The sequence below is a fragment of the Antrostomus carolinensis genome, unplaced genomic scaffold (genome assembly GCF_000700745.2).
Source record: "Antrostomus carolinensis isolate BGI_N321 unplaced genomic scaffold, ASM70074v2 scaffold6510, whole genome shotgun sequence".
Classification (NCBI taxonomy): domain Eukaryota; kingdom Metazoa; phylum Chordata; class Aves; order Caprimulgiformes; family Caprimulgidae; genus Antrostomus; species Antrostomus carolinensis.
This window is the reverse complement of record NW_010289005.1, coordinates 149,287-175,567: the sequence shown is the minus strand read 5'-3', so window position 1 is coordinate 175,567 and position 26,281 is coordinate 149,287. Positions and strand designations below refer to the sequence as shown.

General features: G+C 36.6%; 1 protein-coding gene across 1 annotated transcript in view; it reads left to right on the top strand.

The window, feature by feature from the left end:
* RNF212 (ring finger protein 212) overlaps positions 1-14,319 on the top strand; it is a 20,456-nt gene extending 6,137 nt beyond the window's left edge. Inside the window, exons 5-13 of the mRNA XM_029085086.1 lie at positions 2,805-2,861; positions 5,929-5,987; positions 8,111-8,175; positions 8,265-8,334; positions 9,137-9,182; positions 10,555-10,618; positions 12,126-12,198; positions 12,987-13,183; positions 14,282-14,319. Coding sequence (XP_028940919.1) covers positions 2,805-2,861; positions 5,929-5,987; positions 8,111-8,175; positions 8,265-8,334; positions 9,137-9,182; positions 10,555-10,618; positions 12,126-12,198; positions 12,987-13,183; positions 14,282-14,319 — 669 coding nt within the window. The remainder of the gene's footprint in view (positions 1-2,804; positions 2,862-5,928; positions 5,988-8,110; positions 8,176-8,264; positions 8,335-9,136; positions 9,183-10,554; positions 10,619-12,125; positions 12,199-12,986; positions 13,184-14,281) is intronic.
* The last annotated feature ends 11,962 nt before the right edge of the window (positions 14,320-26,281 follow it).

Below are 26,281 nucleotides of genomic sequence, written 5' to 3'. Positions count from 1 at the left end.
AAAAAAAAAAAAAAAAAAAGAAAAAAAGCAAAAGCAAAAAAACCTTAACGAGGTCTGTTTTTTTTCGGACAGATGTAATAAAAGTTTTCAAGGAAAATTTCCTCCCTGCCTTCTGTAAACTCCAGGCAGGATGCCTTCCTTCAGGCTTATTTTCGGGTCAGAACTGTAGTAGCTGTTGGGATTAAATGAATACATATAAATTCGCATTGCCTCCTCATTTTCTGCATCTCTTCAGCTTGACTTTGAGACTTGTCCTTGTCCCTCTTACTGTTCATTTCAATGGCAGTTTCAACCACTCTAGGTTGAACTGTAGTAGTACATTCTCCCTGAATTCACCTACAACCTCCTTTGTGTATTCTTATCTCCTTTGGGCTGGTACTTGTTTGATCTTGTGGTGAGCTTGCTGTTCCATCAGAAAAGTAGCCCAGGGAAGATCACCTGCTTTCTTCAGTAGTTATTATGAATTCACATCTGCTCTACTCTGTGCTTCACAAACTTCTCCAAAGCTGAGCATGGTCCCATGTTATGGGTTGGAAAAGACCTTGAAGATCATCCAGTTCCAACCCCCCTGCCGTCAGCAGGGACACCTTCCACTAGACCAGGTTGCTCAGAGCCTCATTCAACCTGGCCTTGAACACTTCCAGGGAGGGGCATCCACAGCTTCTCTGGGCAACCTGTTCCAGTGTCTCATCACCCTCACAGGAAAGAATTTCTTCATCAGATCTCACCTCAATCTCACCTCTTCCAGTTTAAAGCCATCACCCCTTGTTCTGTCACTCCCTGCCCTTCTCAAAAGTGCCTCCCCACCCTTCCTGTAGCCCCTTCAGGTACTGGAAGGCAGCTAGAATGTCTCCCTGAAGCCTTCTCTTCTCCAGGCTGAACAGCCTCAACTGTCTCAGCCTGTCTTCATAGGAGAGGTGCTCCAGCCCTCTGATCATCGCTCCTCCTCCTAAGATGCGTAGGTGACACAAGGTAAACAGGAAGCCTTTCTCCAGCCTTCCATACGCACTTTTTAACAGCATGTACAATGATCAGCAGTTATTCTGTGTACTGAACAAATACAGACAGCTATACCACCAACCACAGGTGAATACAAACTTCTGTAATGTGTCAAAGAAAGGACAAAAAGTATACGATCTCAAAATACTAAGGTGGGTTTTCTGTAGCCTGAGATAACCTATGGGAAACATATTAACGTGTAATTAAGTCATTAAGGTATGTTCAGAACTTCTACCAGCATCAAAAGACATAAGAGCAGCTTGCCCTCTGTTAGGGCAAAGGTTTATCTGTTCTAATATTCTGTCACAACAATCAGTTCTTAGGAAAGCATATAAGAACAAGGCTGCCATGTAGTAGTGATGTGTCTTCAGAACAGCCTCCTAGCCTTCAACAGTTTGTGGCACAGGGATTTCTCAAGGTGGGGTTGGTGCCTTTGCATTCAAAGGCTTTTGGTGGATATCTTTCCTCATGTGATTGTCAAGTTGTTTTCTGAATATTTAGCAGCTATCACATACTATGGAAGGAAGGCCCATAGGTTATACTCTGTGTGATGATGGTTTAATTTTTCATGTTTTAACCAGCTTGTTTCATTTGATACTCTTGATTCCCATTATAGGAAAAAAAAAAAATAACCATTCCCATGTACTCTATCTGTGCTAATCCTTAGTTTTAGACTGCTAGTACATCCCTTCTACGGTCTTTTGTTCAGCCATCAAGACTCATACTCTATGTGACCATTCTTTTACTGAAGCTCTTACATACCTCAGATTAATCTGACCTATTTCCAGATTTACTAAATCCTTTCTGAGATGTTAAGCAGACTCAGGATATAGTAACACACTTTTTTTTTTTTTAAAGTGCAAGAATGGTATTCCCTATTCTATTCCCTTTTAAAAACCACTTCTGAGATCTGATTTGCTTTTTTGACTGGTGCTGAGCACTGAATCGACATTTTCACAGGTTTCACTTGAATAGACCCAAGACCTCATTTCTGTGTGGTGGGAGGCAGCTCAGAGCCAGTACTTTTTGAGTGGCTCTTTCTTCCATCAGTTCTTCTGAAGACACTTCTGATCCTTTGATGAGCATCCAATAGGAATCTCCCAGACACTTCTACTGTGAATAAAAAGTAACCATTTCAGTTAGATACTCCACTATGGGTTTATCTTCTCTGAGTGTTTCTTAGTTGTCTCTATCCCTACAGTTTTTCTGACAGTTTTCTTAAATGTGAGAAGAAAGATTTATTAATAAGTTATTGCCTATAGCAATTTGTTCCTCAAGCTCTTGTCTTGCCTACCTTGTATGTTTTTACTTTTAACCTGTCGTGGTTTATGATCCTCATTTGGACATAAGAAGTGCTTACGCGCCACCAGACAGTGTGTCTAACAATTATTTTTTAATTAACAGGATATTTTTACAAGGCAAGATATAACTGCCAGTAAGACACATTACTTTTTATGTTGCCATTAATTTTATGTGTTTGCTTAGCACTAATGCATAAGAAACACTGCAGCTAAACTGGTCTTCCAGTATCTTTACCTTGCTATTGAACACAGTGTTAAAATACAAATTCAGTGAAATAAATCTACCAACTCTAGGGTAGATCATACTAGATTAAATAAACTTTATAAGACTTTATCTATCAGTGGTAATAACTTGGAATGTTTTGTTGGAGAGGATTTGAAGAAGATATGTTAAATAATTATTAAAATATAGAAAAATCTGAATACTGTGAAGTAGTTCACTTTTTTGCTGAGGTTGCATAAATGTAATCAGATGAAGATTGATATAACTGCACTTATTTTTAGATTTCAGAATTTCAAGAAAAACATCGTAAGCATTTATTAGCATACCACAAACAAAAGGTAACTCTCATTGTGATTTTCTTATTTTTGTTGCATATGGTTGCCTTATTACTTTAGTTTATTTTTAGAAAATATATTTACCTTTTATTATAATACTTAGAATAATTTATCAGGATTGCCTAATTTCTGTCACTATAAATACCAAGTTTTAATTGTTTAAAATCTGTGAGGACTTTATTAATTATGGTTACTATTATTTAATAAAACAGATGTTAGTTGTGGGATGACTGAGATTAAATGGACAGTCAAAGGACAGGGAGAGAAGAAACCAGTTCACTGTATGCAGGAGAAAGTGGAAGAGAGAGAGTGGTGCTCAGATGATAAGCCTAGAAGAAAAGAAAACTAGGGCTGATAAACTAAATTAGAAGCTTGAGCAATGGAGAACCAGACTAAGGGCTAGTACCCTGAATTAGGGATAGCTCAATGGGAAGAGAAATAGCATTAATTATTGTGTGGAGAACCAGTACTGAAGTTGTGACTATACCTCTTCTTCTGTAGCTTGGAAAAAAATATATTTTTCATTTCTCAGCTAATTCTGAGTCTTTGATAAAATATTTGGCTATTTCATTCATGTCTAAGGACACGGCCAGGTATATTACTTAAAGCTACTTGTCAATACTGGTCGGTGAATCAACCCCTCAGTAGGTTCCCTATGTATAAAATGATAGAGGCAAACTGATATAGCTGGCTAATTGGCCATTTTGTGTGAGGAGAGCATCTGACGTGGTTCTCATGGATAGAACAGCTTGGAAACTTAAGCGCTTTGTGGCCCGTTCTCCCCTGTTGTTCGTGACTGCATTTTGGGATCAGTCCTAGTGTACTGTGGAGTGGGTAGTTCTTTCAAGGTCGTGTCCTGCTTTCAAAGCCAGGCCATAGAGGAACTGATTTTATGCCCCCTTCTAATTTATTGTACTGAGTCCAGATGGTAAAACTGAAACCTATAGACAAAGTAAAATAAAGTTCTTAATAGAATTTTCCATAAATGGAAATGTTATTTCCAAAAAATCTGTGCAGAGTTTTGATACTTTTTGATGGTAAGTTTCAAAGTTATTTACTGTTGAGGTACTCGTTTAACAGTGGTTGTAAAGTACTCAGGGACAGTGCTTGACCTAAGGGAAGTGTTTAAGTGACAGTTCAGAAACAGATGAAGATTTAGTTGGTTGCTATTTCAATGGCACACAGGTTGGGGTGTTTTTTGTTGTTGTTTTGTCCATTCTATGTATTTGCTAGTATTTTAAAACAGCCTGCATTGGATCAGGGTCAGAAGAGGCCGGTTGTCTTAAACACCCTGTGGCTAGCACTGGTGAGGCTGTTCTGGTGGAGAAATGGTTTCAGAGTGAGGCTGAGGTGAGCAAGGAAGAGAAGAGTATCCCTGTGCAATTATATACCTATCTCCTTCCTGTGTGTTTCAGTTAGTGATGCTGCCTCTTTCAGAGCTCCTGGGAGGGATTCTGAAGGAGTTGTGGAATCTGCCAGCTTTAGATCACATCTGGCAGAGGCACACAGGATGAGAGAGTGGGAGTAGATGCTCACACTCAGGGTCTTTATCTCTATTGATTCTTCCTTCCACTGGTTTAGAGACGAAGGTGAGTGGGAAAAGGATGGAGTGAGAATGATTCACAGTATAAAGAGTTTGGCAAATGGCAATAACTCCTGGGGAGGTGAGGAAGCACAGGTCTACCCTGTAACACAAGTGCTTCTTCCTGCCATTCTCCACTCTGCAGGTCTTGGCCTTTGGGAATGGCAGAGTACTGCATAAGGAAATTCACGACCGGGTTCTCATGCTTGACTACCTTGTTTGTGGTCCCCTTCCTTATTTCTAGTATGTCATCCTTGCCACTGTCAACCAACAGCTCTCATGACCTTGATAAAAGCTTCTTTGATGTTGGTTCTGGGAGCTGTACAGATTCTGGGGTGCAGATGGTGGTGTGTGGTGTGGGCACTTGATGTCCATATTCCTGGCAAGTCTAGACCCCATGGTATTGAAAACCAAATAGTTATTCACCTTCTTTAAGGCATTTTGACCTTAAAATAATCCAGTCCTACAGAGTAACAGGGTAAAGTAAGCTGTTCCTGACATCTGTGCTGGTCACTCTCTTAAGCAAACCTAGGTCCCATTAGGAAAAAGAAAAAAGAATATAAAAAACCGCAGATCTTGTATATATTAGATTTTGTCTTAAATCTGTTTTGTGGAGTTTCAGATCTGCAAAAAGAGTATAATATCTCCCACAAATAATAAGATTTTATAAAGATATATCAGGTAATGTTATTAAAGAATTCAAATAATATTGTGAGCATGAAAAGTTAACAAGAAAATTGTTAAATTGTCAATCAAAATATGAATAGTTTTAAGTAATGAAGGACTAAGGTCACACAATGGAAATTAAGGATAAATATAGATGCAGTATTGAGGCTCTTGAGTAAATTTTTATGTCCTACCTAAAATATAATGTATGATCATGCAATGAAAAACTGTAAAAAATACCCATGCTAGGGAGCTGACCTAATGATCTTGACCATAATGTTCTTCAATTTTGCAAGCTCATAACATTTTTTAACAGAGATATTTTTGTTTGTGTCTATAATATAATAGGAAATACTCTTCACATGAGCTTATTACAAATAGATACTGCAAAGAACCAAATACATTTTAAATCTGAAATGAGAAATATGGGAACAGTATTTTGTACAGTTATCAGTATCTTTTCCAGATAATTCCATATTAAATACAACATAACTTTTATATCAGATATGGAAAAGAGGAAGCAAGATAAAAGCAAACTATTTGTAAGCATTTTTCTTTGTATTAATTTATCCAGTATTACCAGCACACTTAACAAAATATAATCAAATAAATCTGTAACTGTCAAAAAGAAGCATATTTTTTTCAGACTGAGTGTTTAAGGGATCCATATAACAGCTATAGTCTTGTCCCAGTAAATCTGGAATAGCAATGATAACTAAGATTAAAAACAATAGAAAACAGCCTTTCAACAGTTTACTTGTATGAAAATTAGGTTGTATATCACACAAATAGATTTTGTTTAAACTTATGATTATCTCACAGACGGTAAAGTTGGAAGAATCTCTCAAGAAAGTAACACAACAAATGCACCAGATACAATGGTAAGATGTTTAATACAGTAAAAGTAAACGAGAAATAGTCTTGGTAATCAGACTACAGTAATTGAAAACAATAAAAAAATCATGCTTTTTTGCCTTTCTCATATATTGTGTTATATAAATAGAAGAAATGTATTTTTACAGAAATAAATTATTTCTGTCATCAGGTCCATTTTCTTCACATTAATCTAGCCTATCAGAAAGAAATCCTTTTATTTTTAAATTCAAGTCAGTAGCTACTTTTAGCAGTCCCTGTCATATAGATATTCAGTGCTAAAATTTCTGTTTTCATTTACATTAACATGTTTGTGTTTTTTCCAATGAGCTTTAGAGCATCAGTCTGGAAAGTACTATGATATCTTTCCTACCATCTAGTCCATTTAAAAAATTGCAAGAGTTTTGTAACATGATTCTCAACTTCTCTGTTTCTAGTAAAAAAATCAACTTCTTGACTCATCCTAAATTAGTCTTTTTCGCAAATGCATCAAAGACATGGCCAAGAAGTAGCTTATTGTTATCCCCCTGCTCGTTGACTGATACACCTTAATCTTTTAATTTTATTTCCAATTTAAAGCCAAAGTTCTTATTGATCCCTAAATGCACTCTGTACTATTACTTTTCATTTCATTAAATTTTATTACAATTTTTTTGTTTGAAAATATCAAATTTTTAAAATAATTGTGTAGTTCTTCTCAGTATTGATGTAACTTTCTATCTTCAGAACTTTCTGTCTTCAGATTTCACAAACTGCCAGCTATCCCTGAGTCATCACGGAGTATATTGAACAGGAGTAGTTGCAAGATTAAATTGAAGGGGGCATTACTAATAATGTTTCTGCACTCTTCTCACCTTTTTTGTTGCTGTTTCCCTTTTAACATTATTTGTGTTGTACTTACTTGAATTAATCACACTTATCTCTACTTTAAAGTCCATGTGGCCTATCTGGCACTCTAAATTGATGTTAAATTTAGTGTTTAAATTGAATTAATGAATAAAAAATGTACTATCTTATTACTGTTTAAAAAATCTTCTTACATAAAACAAAACAAAAGAGATATCAGAGTTATCCACCTGTTATGAAATTATTACATTTTCCATATAACATTTTTTTCTATGTCCTGTTGTATCCTTCCCATTTTTTAAGATTTCAAAAACTATTGGGGAAAAAACCTAACAGACTTAGTCTGCTTTTCCCTTTTAGGGAAGACAGGTAGCAATAGTACTTAGTATACAGTTACAATGTACTTCTCCCTGTAGATCCATCTTCTTGAGAGAAGCCCTTCATAAATGCCCCTCTATGAACACCAGTGATCAATGATGCTGAAATGTCCTTAATAAGCCAGTGCACGAAGCCAGAAATTTATTGCAAAATTTTGGTGATCTATATTCCTTTTCTGTGTTTTTTCAGTATAGACTCACTCTTGATTCTGATGTGCACCTAATACTGTATTATGGTCTCTTATGCTTCTTGGTGCAATATTACTGAAAGAAAAAACAGTATAAAGGAAACTATGTACATGGTAGATTATCATAGTTTATACATTTTTATCCACTGCCTCCTTTTCCTTGTCTGCATCTCAAATAAATAGCATCTCAGTTATACCAAATACAGAGTTCTTACTGAATTTCAGATTTTTCAGAGTTCTACCAAGAAAGTAGAGCTTCTCCTTGCATGCCCAGTAGACATCTTCCTCCTATGTATGATTATGGGCAAAGGTATCAGTTTTATGTAGCTGTTGGTGAACAGCATAAGTATGCCAACATTTCTTTTGGTAACTAGATTTTTTAATGTTTGGGAAATTTATACATCAAAATGAAGATTTTTGGCTCAACTGTAGTTAATAGTTGTATTTTAATAACTATTGTTCCATAAAGTACTTTGCCATAATGTTATCCTAAATTGCTATGGTTGGGAATGTAATGACTGATAGAGACATTATGATATAGAGAAGTAGTTAATAGCTTATTAAATGGACTGTTATTTTGCTTCAAGGCAAATAGTGTCATGTTAAAACCAGCTTTTGATAGATAAAATGCTTTGATTTTATGCTTTATTGAACAACTCGATAAATGAACTAACCAAACCAGCTTTCAATCTATAGCTGTTTCTTCTGTTTCCCCTTTAGTATGAAACCTCCTGAACAAACTACACCACTACCATTTTCCAATACAAGTAGAAATCCACTTTCCAGTAAGAAACATTGGTTTAAGATACTAACTATGCAATGCATATCACTGGATATAGCTATGTTCTAACATTAAATTTATTGCTGACTTTAGTTCCTTCAAGAAAACAGAATGGTTATTCTTCATGTTCTCTTCATCCTAGTCATCCTTCCACTTCTGAACTGTAGGTACAAATCTGTTAATTTTCAGTGAAAATCTTAACAGTGACAGCATGTGGATATTTTATACACAAAACCTTTTCTTTTATAGTGATTTTACAATAAGTAGTTTTCTGATTTTGTGTTTTGTTTCTGCAAACTCTGTAAGTATGAAAGAACTTGGGAGAATCTTCTCTATCCAAGTGCACATAACTACTTGTATAGATTGCCTCTGTACTCACTGGAAAAAATTCTAAGGCATGATGCACCTTATTCTAAAGACTTTCTGGATAGATAGATTGATTAATTAGTGAAGAACTATGGGAAAAAGATAAATTACTTGTACAGACACCTATAGCTACATTGTAGTTGTCTGAAGTTAGATGGGATGAACTCCAGTAAGGCTCATTAAATTTTAAATAAGTTGAACATACAGCTTGCTTAAGCTAAAAGATTTCTATACCTGTTAACTGTTGACTGTGACTTTATTTTTTATAAAAACTAAAATTGCAGAATGCCCTTGCTATGGAGACTGATGAAAAATATTTAAATAAGCATATTTATTCTGAATTAAATACAAGAATAACAATGCTAATCACAAAATAACTTTCTCTGTAAATGTCTAAACTAAAGCTCAGAATTAATTAATAGATTTTTCTTACTGCTAGTGGGTTTTGGAACAAGTCCTAAATACTCATATGTGTTTTGCATTATGCATTATGGTTTTCCAATATTAGTCAAATTTAACATGAGAGCATAATTTTAGTCATTATAATGCATGTGATATTTTAATTACAATGTCATACTTATTTTGACCTTTGTTGTAAGAATGGAATCGATGGAGATTGATCCTGTTCCTTCACCAATGAGGAAAGTAAGTGGTTTTTTTGTATATATGTTTAGATAGATAGATAGATAGATAGATAGATAGATAGATAGTTGGATACCCTACCCTCTTAATACTGCAAAAAATAGGATCCCCCGTCCCATTCAAAACAATTCTTATCTACATGCTGGTTTCAGCTATGTCTAATTCTTAGTAGTAGTAGTCAGATTCTTCCCAAAAATGAATCAAAAGGAAATAAATCACAACATTGATTTCTGGAATGATATTTTCCATATGCTATATATAGGTTTTTAAACTTCTGATGCTGAATTAAATGGCAAATTCTTGAAATCTCAGTATGTTTATATTACAAAAATGTTGTAACTGTTTCCAAAATAAGTGTTGCTAAAGCATGAAACTGAGACTTGCAATTAAATGTAAGTTCTAATATATTAAGGAATGTAAATTTCCACCTTCACCAGCCTCATGTAGAGGCCTGCAGTGCAGATCTACACGAGTATCTCAGGGTTTCCTTTATAACCTATGAATTGGTTATATCCAATCAAAAACCTATATATAGGTAATACCTATGGATTAGTATGTGTGATTCATCTAATTCTAAAGCAAACTCTCATTCCTCTTCCTCTTACTTGACCATAAAGGGAATTTCAGGGCATCAGGCTGGATGTAAATGCTGTCATTGCAGATGTCTGAAGTTATAAGAGCTGAATCACTTGGCACTCTTAATTTCATGTTGCACTGATTTTCAAAACTTTCCCAAAATTTCATATATGACACTTACAAGATTTTTTTTTTAAGTCACAAATCAAGCCAGTCATTATCTTTCACCTTTCACAAACAATTTTGTCTGCTGCTTGACCAGATGATCTTCTATCTATGCTCAAGGGCATCAACATGTGTATAGTACCTTCACATATTAGAGAAAAAACTAGGTGTAGAGGTCAATGATCTGAATGAAAGCAGTGTTAGAACCTGATGTTGAAGTAGGGAATTGCAAGCTTTGATTGACATCTCTGGGATGAGAATGAAGGCAGGAACTTTTCTGTATTAGTATTCTGATTAGGAGAGTTAACATCCAGGAACAGTTACTAGCTTAAGAGTGGAATCGCAGCTCAGAAAATGATGTAAGTGTCTGATATTTTTCTTATCTGAATGTGACAGAGAGGACTTCCTGGAATAAAACTAAACCTCATGTATCTTCCCCTCCTCCTATAGATCTCTAAAAAATAGTAATTTAATTCTGAGGTTTTGCATTTTAGTGCTATGAACTAAACTGGCAGCAGAGAGCGCCAGAAATCTGCAGGCTTTATAGACTACAAAAATGCAACACTGTTGCTTAAAATATCTTAATAATTAACAGACTTATCACACTGTAATTAATACGTTGCCATTCACTTAGCCTGAGACACCGACTGGTCCAACAAGATTGTCATTAATAACTCCACCGCAAGATGGACGTATGGGTGAGTAAAAATATGGTTTGCAACTTAAGAGGATTACTAAGTTAAAATCCATACATTAGCAGTTTACTGAGAAAACCTAAATTATGTTGAAGTATGACGAACTTATTGTGTAGACATCATGGGAAATGGTTAAAAATGAAGAATGAAGTAAGTCTTCCTAGTAATGAAGTTAAATCTTTCTCTATTCTGTGAATAATTACTTATAACCAAAATCATTTTTGCTGAGCAGAGTCAACAATTGCAAAGAAAAAACTGTAATTTCGTGTATGGTTGAACAAAACAGGCGCACTTGTAATATATGTTGTTGACCCTCTATTAACCTTTATAATTATATTTGTTTATAGTTACTAGAGATTAATATTGTCCATAACATCATGTTAAAAATCCTAATGCTCTGCAGGTCTACCATTCATGTGTCTCCCATTCTTGGTTTTGCATTCAGCATGTTTCTATAACAGTCCATTCTCAGACAGCCTTTCACCTGGCTTCAGCAGTTAATAGAATCCATCTCAAGCCACATAAGGAGCTTTTAGCACTGTGTTTTTACATGGTGTAAACGTCCCAAAACAAAGATAAATACAGTTGCAATTTATTTGTGATGAAGGAGCAAAAATTGCTTTTTCTATGTTATGTCTGATTTACATATTCAGTTCATTCCTAAATGCATGCTTGCCTGTAAATTTATGGACAAGACAGTGAGAGTTGAGGTTAACTGATTTTTTTATTGTGTCTAAATATGAATAGATATTTAATTAGACAGTAAAATTATATGTAGAACAGTTGTGTGTTCAGCACATTTCAGAATCAACCCATAAAGTTTTGCAGTGGACAAACCTGAATCAAAGCTCACTTGCAAAACTAAGGGCAAGTAGAAACAATGATTTAGTGGTACACTAAAGGAAGTTTCTTTCTCAGAGATGGTTGAGGCAAAAAAGAATAGCTGAAGAACTGGGGCACCTCAGCAGAGCTATTGTGATAGTCTAATAATAGTCTAATAAATGAGAGAAGGTGAAAGAAACCAGCATATGTGTTTAACTTGAAATCAAGATCTGCAGGGATGGTGTGATATGGTGTTTTCATGACAGCTAAGCTTTATGCAGGATTAATCTATTGAGACTAAAGACAATTTTTCACCTTTACCTTCTGTTAGAGTAGTGCTGAGGACTTTAAATAACTTTCTTTTTTGCTGGATCTTCTTCCAGCAAGAGGTACTGGAAGACAACTCATGCCTTAGCAAATGTCTTGTCTGTGCTAAACTGTAAAAACACATTATTTTTAGAGCTATTTTAATCCTTTCTCAAGTGACATGGTGACTTTATTTTGTCAGTTAATTCCTTATCTTTCATTGTGTATTATAGTTGTGCACCATTATTAATTCCTGAATAAACTAAACATTAATTTGTCCCAAATACTCCAATTAAAGTATTAATCTCTGTTTCCAAAGTTATTTCTTAAGTAAAATGAGTAATTCACTTTAGTCCAATTTTCAGAAATTTGATTCTTACAGGTAGTGTATCCTACAGAAGTTCTCAGTCATCTGGAATAACATCAAGCCAAAATAGTAGAATAGGATCTGCAAGGTAATTCAATACCTTTTCAAGATGTTACTATCTCCTATGAGAGACAGGAATTTCTTTTGTCTGGCCTGCATTAATCTATACATTTAAATGTTATATTCTATTAATTGATATGTTTAAAGGTTGTATTCTATATCTGAAGAAATGTTATTGTGCAGGCTAGCTGTCACCTATATGAATACGTTTCTTTTTGTTGGAAGGTTTTATTTTGAAATCACTTCCTTAAAAAATGTGCAGAGATAATCTGAGTTCCTGACATCTACAGTCATGGCACTTTTATACAAAGGGTAGTAATTTTATGGTAAGAAAGTGCAACAATGTGTCTGCTTTATAATTCTTCCAAAAATCAGAGATGATAACTCAGTATCTACACAAGAGCTATTCTCTGAATCACCTGAACATCTTCATACAGCTTTTAGCAGCTCTTTCAGGTTTTTTGTCTAAACATTGAAAATGTCTCAAACTGTGAAAATTATTAACATCAAGAAAAAACTTAAAATGATTCTATAATAATTAAGCCAAATATATCTTCCTAGGACAAATTTAAAATATATATATAAAATATTTCTTGTTTTCCATCTCTGATTCTCATATGATTCTCTTGTTTTGACCTTCTGCTTTTTTAAATATGAAAAAATCCTAAAGAAGTAAAAATCTAATAAGGAATATGTAGAACACTAATTTATAGCATTTTCTATTAAAATATTAGCACCATGAATTTAAGTGGTTTTGAAATCTCTGTACTATGAAAGTAGCCTCAAATCATATCCATTAATTAATTTAATTAACAGATCCACACCTATAAGACTACCACATAGTGGATGTTCAATTACAACATCATCTGGATCACAGAATAGTAGAAGGGGGTCATGGGGTCCTTCTGATTTTAGAACCCCTCAGTTGTACCCATTTACATCACCTTCCCCTCAGTCATCTGTAACAAGACATCCAATAACCATCTCTGGACTTCTGCAAAGACAACATTTAGGCAAGTATATTTTATAATATAACATTTAACACTTCCTGAAATTTTTTCAGCTTAATATATGCTTATTACATATTTACAGTAAGTAAGAAATAAATTAAGCAACACAAAAAAGGTATTTCAAAATTGGAAGTAGGGTATCAACAAAATATGAGAAATGTTGACATTTATCATCAGTATTTTGCCTTAGCCGCCTATGCAATAAAATATCTGCTGTGAAAATGTGTCTTGCTTCACCTCAGAATAATATTTTAACAGAGGTTTACATCTGAGAATTTCCATAATTATTTTCTAGAAAAATACCTGTTCTATATAATGCAAAGCATATAAAAATTTGGCAAAAACTAATCCTTCAACAAGTCTAAAGTAAGGAGTAGAAAAAAGAAAAACATTAGTGGAGGAAGTGCAGTAAACTCAGTGGGAGTCATAGCAAGACTGAGATAGTCAATGGGAGTCCTTTAATAAAACAGAATAGTTGAGTTGACACATGGAAAAGAAGATAAAAATTGTCTGTAAATGAAAAGAATGAATGGGAGAGAGTTCCTCTATGGCTGAATGGGGTGTTGTAGAAAGCGAGTGACAATTAACATCTCACTATGTCCAGCAGAGAAAAAAGAAACTTAAAAGGAAACTGCAGTATTCTGAGAGTAAGAAGTGAAGTATTAGTCACCTGAACAGTGATATATCATGAGAAATAATGCATGAATCTGTAAATAATGTTGTAGAAATTGAATTTAAAAAGAAACATTTATGTTGAACTTAAGTGTTAGTTGTCTTTGAGCTATGTTTACAAGTTAATTGCAGTTCATATGCAGAACAATGCTTTGGGCATTCACTTCTGTAGCTGAAGTTGAGATATGGCTAAAATGCTTTTATGAAAAGAGAAACTTAATTCTTTTACATAAACACAAAGCAGCATGTTTAGATTCATAAAAAAGCTATACAAAAGTTCTCAGCAAAATGTATGATTTGTATTTTTAATTTTTGATGGCTTTCTCTTTCTCTCTTCCTTGGATAATTTCCCAAAATAATTTACATTAATAAAGTTTTCTTTTAGTCTTACTGAATTTTTCTCCATTTGTACTTGTATTCTTATTTTAGGATCGACTAATTTTGGAGGACATTCAACAGAAAGATAAACATCTCTGAATTCCTTTGGCCAATAAGCATCTGGAGAAGCCCTACACAGTATCTGGATATCAAAGTATTTGTAATTTCCATAAAATATCAAATTGGCATAAACCAGCTAACTATTCAGCATGAATAATGTATTGAAAACATCGCTGATCTTGCTGATTAACATCTACAGTAGTTTTAAACAGGAGTACAAAATCCTCTTGCTGTTTTTAGAAATTTTGGCTTAAAATATATTGTAAAAATAAACAGCGTTTATTATTAATTGTTAAGACAAAATGTGATTATATATTCAACAAGCATTTCTTCCTGTGAATGCACCGAACTGCAGCAGAACTCTGTTTTAAATGGTTGAGCCTGTACAGAGATGAGCCCCAGACATAAAATAATTTAATTTATGGATTTTTGATTGCAGAATTCCATAGTTTGGTTCTTACTCAATAGCTCACTTTTTGATTGCTTTGTTGAAAGGAGTAAGGTTTGAGGGATATTAAATTCTAGCAGGCTTTGCTGAGCTCATAATGCAGTATCTATGCCACACTCCAAGAAGTTTACCATTTGATTTAGGTAGCAATGATTTCTTCCCAAAATTGAATGACATGGGGGAACTGGGATGAAGAGACAAAATGGGGTGGAAACTACCTCTACTCTCACACAGAAAGAGCAACTGGAGACTCTGAATGGAGGGTTGCCAGAATGCAACCTTTTTCTTTTGAGAATAACTCTTAACATTGAAATTCCCACCATTACTATATATGTCTGGGAAAATTTTGGTATGACTGAGTCATCAAATACACACCTTTGTTTAGTTTTGGCCCTAACTTTACCTGTACTATTTTTAAAATAGTAAAACTAAAAGTTGTTTTTCTGAGATAAATTCTCCTAACTAAATGATACATTTTCTTTTGGGTTGAAATGTTTTGCTTGACCTAAGAGAAAAATTAGAACAGAAAGAGGAGTGCAAAGAAGTTTTTTTGTGTTGCTGAGACAAAGTGTTAATTCACCCAGAAAACAGATGAGTGAATGATTGTTCTTACTGCCTCGTAATTTGATTTTATCATTCTTACACCATCTCCCTAGCTAGCTATTGTGATGAGTTTTAACTGGCAAGTGTGCCCCATGAATGAGAGTAAAATAGGTGGAGAAATACCTGGTTTGCAAACAACTCTGGAACAGGGGCTTCCATAACAGATTTTAAGATTCACATTTCCCTTATTTCAATATAAATCTGCTTTTACTTTTTTTACCATGGGAAAGTTTGTGTGTTTTCTCTCCTCCCCAATATTCCTATAGTGTTAGATGGGATTTCTAAGTAAATTTCCTTTCAAACAAACTTCCATTTGAATGATTTAGTTTTACAGTGCAACAGACAAGTAAAGGACTGAGGTGTAAAAATTTGAAATTCCTACTCTCCTTTAGTTCCAGATGAGCTAAAATAGCTTGAAAAATGAGGCTAGTAAAATATGATTCCCAGCTTCCACATTAATTGTGTCTCAAGTCAATGATTTTCTGTTTGTTTGGATCACAAGGTGGTATTATTTCTAATTTCTATTTTATCACACTGCAGAGTCATCATCTAAGTCTACGAAGTCATACTATAGCTTTTATAACTGCTAAAAGTTGCATTCTACAATCAGGTGAAATATCTGGGTTTTATTAGTTTTGTTTCTCCTTCCTCCCATCCCCCCATCCTCCCGCCGTTCCCCCTCCAATTTTACGCTTGTAAATGAAGAGAATTTGAGTTTGATAAAGCTGCAAATTTGTGTCTATACACGGGACTGCCTGAAGGTTCCCTGGAAGGAATCATATAGGAAGGAGTCATATGTGCTAATTCTACAGAAATAAAAATAATTTAAAAATGCACCCCATCATTCAAAGATGTGAATAAAGCTACCCAGAGAGCTGAATGATTTCTGCAGTGCTGCTCACCACAGTGGTTTCCACACAAATTCAGTCATGATCTTCACGGCTCTGCTAATCTTCACCAGTTCACCTTTCGTACGGTAAAAGCTCAAGACAGGCAGACTGTCTTTTGTGGCTGTAGACTGAGAAGAGAACTTGGAACATCACATCAATAAAGAAGTATAGTATAAAAATGGGTATTTATACAATTTTACTTCTGCTTTGAATTACTTAGTAGTATCTAATACTATCTTCTACTTAACAGACACAACCTCATCTGTTTGAGCCCACAATCCAGTCCTGAAGGAAATAAAAGGCTCATCTTTGAAGATGTTACAACTTTGAAATGTATTTTGAAGAGAAAACAAAATGTAATTTGAGTAAAAAAGGCATGGGAGCTATATATGCTGAGTAGAAATAGCTTTGAATAATACCCTCATGCTTCCCAGTTCAGAAAAAAATGAAAATTTTGAAAACATAAGTTAATGAACTGACTATTATTTGAAGCTTACATCGAAGTGGCTCTTAAAATAACTGCTATGAAAAAATAATCAAAAATTTAAAAAAGCTGTTTGAGGAACGTACTTAACAGGTTCAATGCTTTTATCATTTGTTCAAAAAAAAGTTGAAAACACTTAATTCAGTATTTTCTTTTTTAAGAAGAGGAGAAGGGAAAAAAGTAAAGTTTCCTCTGTCAATAAGTACAAAAGTTTCTATATTAATCTTTTAGGCATCCATCTTCACTGATTTTTTTTCTTGCTTTCGTGACGATCTAACGTCCTTTATTCTTTAAGGAAATTTGCAGTACACTAATGATACACCAGAGGGTGCTAACTTACCTCGAAACAAATTTATTTAGTCATCCCACTCGGTAAGTCGAGTAGAATCTGTACTGTTCTGGCCTTTTCAGTTTCGAGTTTATGTAGAAAAGCTACAGATAATAAGAAGATGGGCAGCAAAGTGGTGTAGACTCTGAAGAAAAAACATCAGAAAAGCTCCCGAACATGAATAACAAAGGAGAGGGACTGAATGAACTAAACTGGAAGTTAAAACAGTAATTCAGGTACAACAGTCCACAAATATGTGAAAGGTAAAAATGGAAGCAGGGGTTAGTCATGCTGCTGGGGTGAGAAGTACTGGTCTGAAGGAAGAAATTTAGTCTTGATAGTGGGAAACTTTCTTAACCCAGTACTTTAGCAACGTGCTTGTCTCTTGAGATAAGGTCCATGCACCATCACAGTGAGTATTCAGGGTTTCAGAGGTAAGATGCTGGTAGTAAAGACCTGGTGAATAGCTTTGAGAAACACAGAGACTGAGCAGGGCTCAAGTTCTTTACAGTGTTTTTTGTTTGCAGCTTTCTGGCTTTAAATCATGAGATGGCACCAATTTCTCTTCTGCACAATTTTCTGTGAGAGAACACAAGAGTATATATTTCACTAAAAGAGTGTTTTATGCACATACAAACAATAGTGTAAGATTTTATTACAAGTCAGAATCATGCTGTTCATGCAATGGGGTCACCACTAATGCTGAAGGTATCCTCTTTTTTGCATTATCGTTGCCAACTTCAGCTTCATTTCACAGTCATCACTTATCTTTTTCACAAGGTGATGCTTATACCATATAAGGTAGCATCATGTCTATTTATTGCTTTGTAATACAAAGGAAGTCTGTTACAGACAAACGCCTAGTCTCTTAGACATAATACCTGATACTTGACAAGTAGCGTTTTCTACAATTGTGCCAATTAAAATGCGAAATTGCTACCACTTATGTTTGAACTCTCATGTTTTGGCAGTCAGGAAAGAATGCCATAACTCATCAAGATGTAGCAGTGTCGGCTTATCTACCATAGTCCTATTTTTCCTCTGTAATTTAACCTTCTGGTGACCTGAGGAAATGCAATTTGATAATTCTCTCTTTCTGTGGTCTCCTTGTCAAAAGTGCCAACGTACTTGAGTCTGCAGATCAGCTTTGTGTGCCTCTAGAGCATATGCTGTTTCTGATGGTCAGACATGTAACTGCGGTTCCAGACTCTTCCTACAAATCTCTTCTGTGCAGATAGAAACATCCATGAGGATAGGAGGACACTGCTCGTGTCCTTGCAGTGAGCGTTTGGTCTTCTTTCATATTGCACCTTTAGGATTGCTAAGTGTCCCGTCAGCTCCAGCAAGCTTTAGCACTATGCAGTCACTAAATCATCTGCATCACTAGAACCCCTGACTGCTACAACATGTTGCAGGGAAAGCTGTTTGATTTGCACCAATATGTACCAGTGCTCTTCATAACAAAAGGATCAGCTTGCTGAATGTCTTTATGGAGATGGTTAGTGATGTCCTGCCACAAGGATCCTTTGGCTGATGTGCCCCGTGATCTCTGGTCAGCTTTTCCCTTGATTATGTTTGAAGCCCTGATACTTTGTCCCTGGGAAAGATACTAAACATTTGTCCTGGACTCATGAGGGTACAGTAGTACCAGGGACTAGGGTGCCAGCTGTCTAGAGGGGATAGGGAAAGGACTTCCTTGAGACAAAGTGATATCTGAGTCGTGGTGAGGTGGGAAGGCTTTTTAGTGTTAGGAGGTAGTGAACAAGCTGTGTTATCAAATTACTCACAATTTACCACCAGCGAAAGAGAAAAAACTCATTCTATTCGGCAAATGAAGAGAGATGCTTTCCTTTTCTATGCAGGACATGGAAAAGGTCCCTCACAGTCGTGCCCATAGCAAACAGCAGTCTCCTGACCTTGCTGCCATAGAACTATTCATAAACCACCAAAGCTTGAAAAGAGGCTCTTCGACATCCTGGTCCACCTTGCAATACTCTGAAACCAGGCACTTATCCCAGTTGTGCTGCCAAGGCCCACATGCAAAAAAACCCCAAACGAAACTCTGTAGAAGACCAACAACCCTGAGAGAATCCACTCTAGAGAATGGCCCCATGCAGGCGGTATTTTGTCCTAATCACCACAGGACATCTGCAATAAAGGCATACAACACGTTTCCTATCAGGGCAGCCTCTATAACAAGATCAAGAGCTGTCTATCCCTGTGTTAAGGCATCTGGAGGAAACATCACAAAAGAGAAGAGGAAATCAGTCCCACTAGACATTCCTAAAGGCTTTTTCTGGCCCCTGCCTTAACCAAGCACACATTTTAGCCATGTTTGACATCCTTGCCCAGCTCAGTGTTGAGCCAAACAGAAGCAGACTTTGGAGATGGTCTAAGTACATCTGTGTCTTTATGCATTTGGCTGTGTTGAATGTGGTGAAAAAACACTTCAGCCATCTCCAGCTCCTCTGAACTCAAACGATTTGAAGCAGGCAGGACAGAGCTCTGAGAGTCACAGTGGGTGATGACAGGCAAGGCTTTGTGTGATGGGAGTAAGAAACAGATGGGTCATTTGGGATTACCCAGTCCAGTCCCAACTATATTTTTGAGCTATATTTGCAAACAAGACCAAGCCTGGGAGGGGGACAGTTCTCTGTGGGTTAGTTATTATGCTAGCAGTTGTCTTTAACATAGGAGCATTATAAATTGGGGACTGTGCAGGGGAGGGGCAGGAAAGCCTGGTTGGGAGATAGAGGGAGGAATAAAAGGAGGAAGAACAAAAGCAGACAGGAGCATCAAGGAATGTTTTCAATGTGAACAACCTCATTCCAGTCTTGCTCAGCTTTTCTTCTTGTGTGTACCCAGATGTTCATACATGTTCTCTTTACTGCTGTTGCCCATCCAACACTAGTGGTGGATTGATCCTGGAAGGCGTTTAAAGCAATGAGAGACTGTGGAACACCTAAAGGAGAGCTGGTTGAATGTCCCTGCTCAAGACTTCTGCTCCTTGGTGCTCTGCTATAATTCTTCCTGGAATAGATATGCAGACTTGGATTGCCTTATTTATTTATTTCATTGTAAGATCTGAAATTAGCGTTTCCAGCTTTCTATGTAGTTATTTCCCCAAGCAATGGCTAGTAGGTCTTTTATAAATTATTCAGCTTTTCTAGCTAAGGAATAAGTAGGTAACAGCATAAGAAGCAAGGCCAATAACCTTCATAATGTAGAGGACTTGCACTTTTTCACAAACATAGTGCAGTTACTTCTGACAGCATTTTGCAGCTTACCAATATAAGTCTATAGAGTGTGTGGGTTAAAGTAACACAGTCTAGAAATGTTACAACACCATACCTTAAATCTTTGCTGAAACATAAAAAGGGAGTTCTAATTTGTGTGTGTGAAATTACCAAGTTTGCAGGATATTAGCATGAATGTAAAAAACTTCTAGCACAGCATACGGTAAATACATTAGTGCTGTGTTCCAGAAAGCATCATTTTCCCAGGCTATAGGTCTTACTGACGTGTGGTGGAAAGGCTAGTTCTGCCAATTGTCTGCTTCCTTTATATCCTCGAATTTTGGTGCAAGTGTAAAGCAATAAGGTTAATAGCCTTAGTCTAGTATTTTGAAATATACTATCTATCTATGTGGAAAGTCACATATCAATAACATTTGGTTGGCACAGCGGGTTTTGAGAAAAATGGTAAGGGAAACAGTTGGCACTGAGTTTTAAGAAAAAATGTATCAGAAAGTGTGAGTCTGTGTGCAGTAAACTCACATTTTATTTGCTCGTATATCACTTTGTCAAGGTTTTCAATAGTTCTTGTGGAAAATGTGTAAATGAAATATAAAACAACTTTTACAAATAGTAAGGATTTTTCCTTTCTTTAAGCTAACTGGTGTTCTTACAACCTATACCATATACAAGATGCTGGGAAGAACAACATTGTCCTCCTAAAAGAATTACATGAGCTCCTAAAGTAATTTCTTTGTTAAAGATCCCATCCATTCGCATTTTGCAGGACATGTATGAGGAAGGGGTGGGTGAGCATATGCATAGGCTGAATGACTGGTGCCCTGCCGTGGATGTACGTGGACATGGTTGACCTGTATCTTCACTTGCTCATGTAAATATCGATGCCATGGTTGCAGATTTAGAGGAAAGTTGCTGTGTATTTCCAGTTCAACTCCAACTGGAATCTAGCAAGCCACATCTCAGCCACAGTCCCTCTCCTTCTCGCCATAAATCACAGCCAGATAATAATAATAATAATAATTAATAATAATAATAATAATAATAATAAAAACAATAACAATAACGCTAAGGCGTCAGACTGCTGAAACCTTTTTGCACACTGGACAAGACAGCAGCCTTTTGGGGTTAGGAATAAGGAGTTCAGAGTCTCACTGGTGGGCTGAAATTGGCAGCTTTTGGCAGTCTTTGTAGGAGCGGGTGGATCAGACAGAAAGTTTTCTCCATGCTGGCATAAGGAAACCTCTCTGGAGTCCTTGCGTGGCAGTCCCACCACACTTCTCCTTCCATAACACTCAGAGTGACTTTCCTATGGCTTTAGAATAATAGTTATAACACTTCAGCAGTAAAAACTGCCCCACACATCCTGGCTCTGTAATTCAGACCAAGGGGTAACTTCATAAGCCTTTTTCATATGTGCAAATATTTTAATGTATCGCAACTTGAGTCCTCTTTCTTTGGGGCAATCTTTGTTTCAAACCACTATTCCTTTAGAACTCTTACTTTGGTTGTTGATGATGGAGCTACAAATATTACCACTAAAGATACAAGCTGTGAAATAAATGTCACAAATACATGTACACTGTATATAAAGTACATGCACACTGCAAACCTTCCCATTGTTTGCAGTGGTTAATTAATGCACAGTTCCTTGGGAATCAGTTGAGAAAGATATAAATCAGAAAATCAGCTCCCTACAATATGCTGTTGAGGTAACTGCAAATTTTCTACATTGATTGTTAATATGGCAACAGAGTGTTTAAGGGGACAGAAAAAAGGTTGGAGAGAAGGGAATAGCTTTCGTAAGACTCAGCTGTGCCTGTCAGAACTGTTAAAAGAGTAATAGTTTTTGTTTGGCAATAAACTGGAATCCCTGCCGTGCTTCATTTAGTTTCCAAAATTCATGAATGCAGCCTGTTTCAAAAAAATTAATTAACTCATGAGTAAGAAAAAAGCACGGAAGTTTATGTAGAGTGCTTTTGAGCTTTCTTGTGATATGCTAATTGATGTTTTATTTTACCTGAATTGCCATTCACTGGTATTGAACTATGTGAATATACCATATATAATGTCATATTACTGCATAGATCATATTTAATGAGATACTACTGTACCAGCTATATATTTTCCCAAACTTTACGTAGTGTTTAATCCACATTCTTTATACCCCAAGACAGTGACACTTGTGACTATTCAGGCAATACAACCTCTTACATTTTCCTATTAAGCAGTAACAAACAGATCCTGAAAGAGTATATTAACACAGCACAACCAAAGCTAAGTTAGTGGGCACGGGCCAGATTTTGCCAGTGAAGAGCCTGACACCCAGCAGTGAATTTATTTCAGCGCAAGCTGTCAGCAAACAGCTCGTGAGCCAGTAGTCTCCCACTCAACGTGCCGAAAATACAACCAAGTGGGGTAGAAGTGATATGTGAGCCCCACCATCTGAGCAAGAGGCAATTTTATTCTTTGTGAAGCTTTTTGGGCAGAGATGCCTGGAATATAACTATTTGCTGCCAACAACTACTTTTAAAATAGAGCAACAATTCTCTTTTATACTGAAGGGACAGAAACAATTTCTATGAAAGTCAAGCCGGGGTGAAACGTCGCTGGCCGCGCTCACAGTTCCTACCCACATCCCAGGTTTTGGTGGTTTAAAAAGAGATACATGCATGTGTTTTGCCACATAATTTCATCAATAACCAAACTTCTGGCAGTCAGATTGTTATAACTGGGAAGATAACAAATAGCAATGTTTGCTTGACAATTAGTAGCGGCTATGTTTGAATTCTTGTCTGTAAACCTGATATTATTGTTTTGGCAATACCAAATTTATCTTTATTGTCTGATTATTTAGACTAAAAATAATATTAATAAAAAGAGAAAAAAACACAACTCATTTTAACTTTACAATTTATTTAGAAAAGTCAGACTAAATGGTAGTAGCTACATATATCCTTCCTTGGGGTCCCAGTTATGCTTCACTATGTTATTCTGTCATAAATATTTATGTGATATATAACTCTGATATTTTTAACAAAGTTCGCAGTGATTTCCCAGTAAACATTATGTGCAAACTGGGAGGGCAGAGACAGCACTTACTAGTTCACCATTGAGGGAAGGCCACCAATTGAATATAACGGTGTTCAGGCACCGGAAAAACCCCATGGGCTGGTGACAGTAAAAATCCACATCTGTGCAGCAAAGTCATGTCAGACAGGCAAGAATCCACTCCACCATCAAGGCTGCTTTGCCCCGAAGAGCCTGGGATGTCTAATTAGCTGTGAACTCTGTCTGAACTTTTCCTCCAGCTTGGTGCTACATTGTGTAGGCATCCTAGTGTCCCTAACAAGGGTGAAATCCCACTGCAGCACTGATCTAATTCAGGTAAAAACAACAAAGCATGAGATAGCCTTCTGCGGGAGGCCAGAGTGCTCTTAGTTCCTGTACTCAAAGAGGTGCTTGTTCATTTAATCCAAAGTAGCCCCCTTTTGTCTAGTACTTGGTTTACAAACAAGCAGCAAATCATTTGTGGTAGTGATCTGCAAAACAGCCTGGGGAAGTTAGGTGTGCAGGTCCTGTGCCTGGAACTAGCACTGGTCTTTATGTTGCTTTCAGAAGCAGAATTGGTTTTCAGCAAAAAGAAGTGTGTTTTCTAAGATAGGTGTTTTTTTTTAAAAAAATCACGTTCATTGAAAAGTATGTAGGTTTTTCATATTTTTCTCCTTTTCAACCAAAAAAGGAAGATCATACACCCCAAATGTTTTACCTGAAATAGTACATTCTTATTCAGAGGATGGGTAAATAGGTAGCCTGTCTGCCTCCTCTGCATCTTTTTCTTCCTGGGAGAGCAAGTGAAGCCAAGAAAGTCAGGATGTCAAAAAGCAAAACTTGGGCAAAAAACTACTCACCCAGCCTGCTGCACCTAAGCAGGGTCAATGTAAGAACAGCTACTTGCTCAGTTTCCAGAGGTCTGAAGCAGCATCTTTTCATTTGGTAGTGCTGGATTTTCCTTCCAAGGATGTCCATATAAGATAAATAGAGAAATGAATTCAACCATTTGTTTTCAGAAGCAAAGAAAAAAACCTTCCTCTTCTTGCTTCTACATCCATGAAAACAAGGTGGGATCAAATTAAAGCGATGTACATGAAAAATAAAAATATATTTTGTTATTAACATAAATAGCATTTCTGGACTCATTTTCATATCTAATCAGATGTTAAACTTATCCAGTCCCTGGGCTTGTTTCTATGCAGCACAAAGTGGGATCTTAGGATCTGAAGTGGAATAACCAAGGATTTTGCCTCATTTTCATTGCAGTTAATTTAACCCCATTAAATTTCCAATATTCAGTGTAGCAGAATGAAACTAGTGTGAAACCAACTGAAACCCCTTTACACAACACAGAATATGAATCTTTAGTCTGGTGTAAATGTGAATACAGCTTGTAAACCCTGCAATAAACAGGAACAGCATTTTCTTGTGGTCGTGGTAGAGATAACAGGGTTGAGTCAATGTAAAATCAAAAGGCACTCTAAATAATGAACTGCTGAGTAAGAGTGAGGTCCAGGTTACAGTACATACCTTATGGCCATCAGCGAGCAATACGGGGAATGGAAACGCTCTCTGAAAAATGCATTCAATCAGGGAAATTGCCCCACCTGTAGCTCATTAACAGGATTAAGTCCTGATACAAAGTGACAGTCAGTATTATTTGTTTAGGCAAAAAGCTCACTCTCTTTGTAGTTCTTGGCATATCCAACTGGCTTTAACAATATGGATCTGAGACAGCTAGTGTAGCTTTAATGTTAAATTAGGCATGGTTAAAAGCTTGCCAAGGCCAGGCAGAAACAAAGTGTTCCTTTTTGCAGAGTTGGCACATGGGGCCAGTTTCATTTCAGTAGCACCCATGTGGTAGGTACTCCATTTCCCGCATCCACAGCAGCATTGTTCCAGGTATTAAATGTCATTTTGTCACCAGAGCTGCATGCTATCTCAGCATGAGGGAGATTGTGCTCTCCAGGGCCGAGCAAACAACGTTGTACTGGTTTCACTGGGCCGGCAGCCAAACACAGCCGCTCGCTCACTCCTCCCAACCAGGGGACAGAGGAAAGAAGTGGGGGCAAGGGTAAAGAGACTTGTAGGTTGATATGAGAACTATTTAATAATTGAAATAAAACTTAAAATAATAATGATATTAAAATAATAATGATAATAATAGGAATGAAATATGTAAATGGGTGATACACAGTGCAATTGCTCACCACCTGCCAACCAAGCCCAACCCATGACCAGATAACGATCCCAGAGGAGTGACAATTCCAAACCAAAACCACAATCCTGGAAGAGTGAGAGCCCGAGCAAAACTCAGAGAGAGCAAGAGAAGGAGAGCGCCTCATTAATATACTGAACATGACATGATACGATATGGAATATCCTATTGGCATATCCAAATGCCAATTTAACTTATTAATTTAAATATTCCTCACACCCCCCCTAGATCTTGCACTTGTAGACTAACAGAATACTCAGTCCTTCAACTTCCAGCAACAAAATGAAAACATTGGTATGTTATCAACATTTTTCTCATAACAAATCCCAGCTGAAACCAAAACACAGCACTATTCTAGCTACTAAAAATAAACCCAGCTCTGTCCCAGCTGAAAACCAGGACACGTGTAAACACCCTGTCGCTTCTTGGGAAATGCTCCTCTGCGCTTGCTGGCACTCAGAGTGGCTGAGCAAAAGGGGAAACCCAAAGATCAGCCCTTTGTTTAGAGGAGACTCATGCTACAGAGATCTGAGGTCTGTTCTGAAGTCTAAACAAGAGATAAAGACTCAAGTCCTCAGCTGGTAAAAATTAGTGCCGCTACTGTGAACTTCTGGAGCTGCTGCAGTTTAGTTTATTATAAGACAGCTGGAGCGTGGTCTGCAGCATGTAACTGATTCATTGCTGTGTCGTTCCAGCTCTGCACTGAGGATCCGGC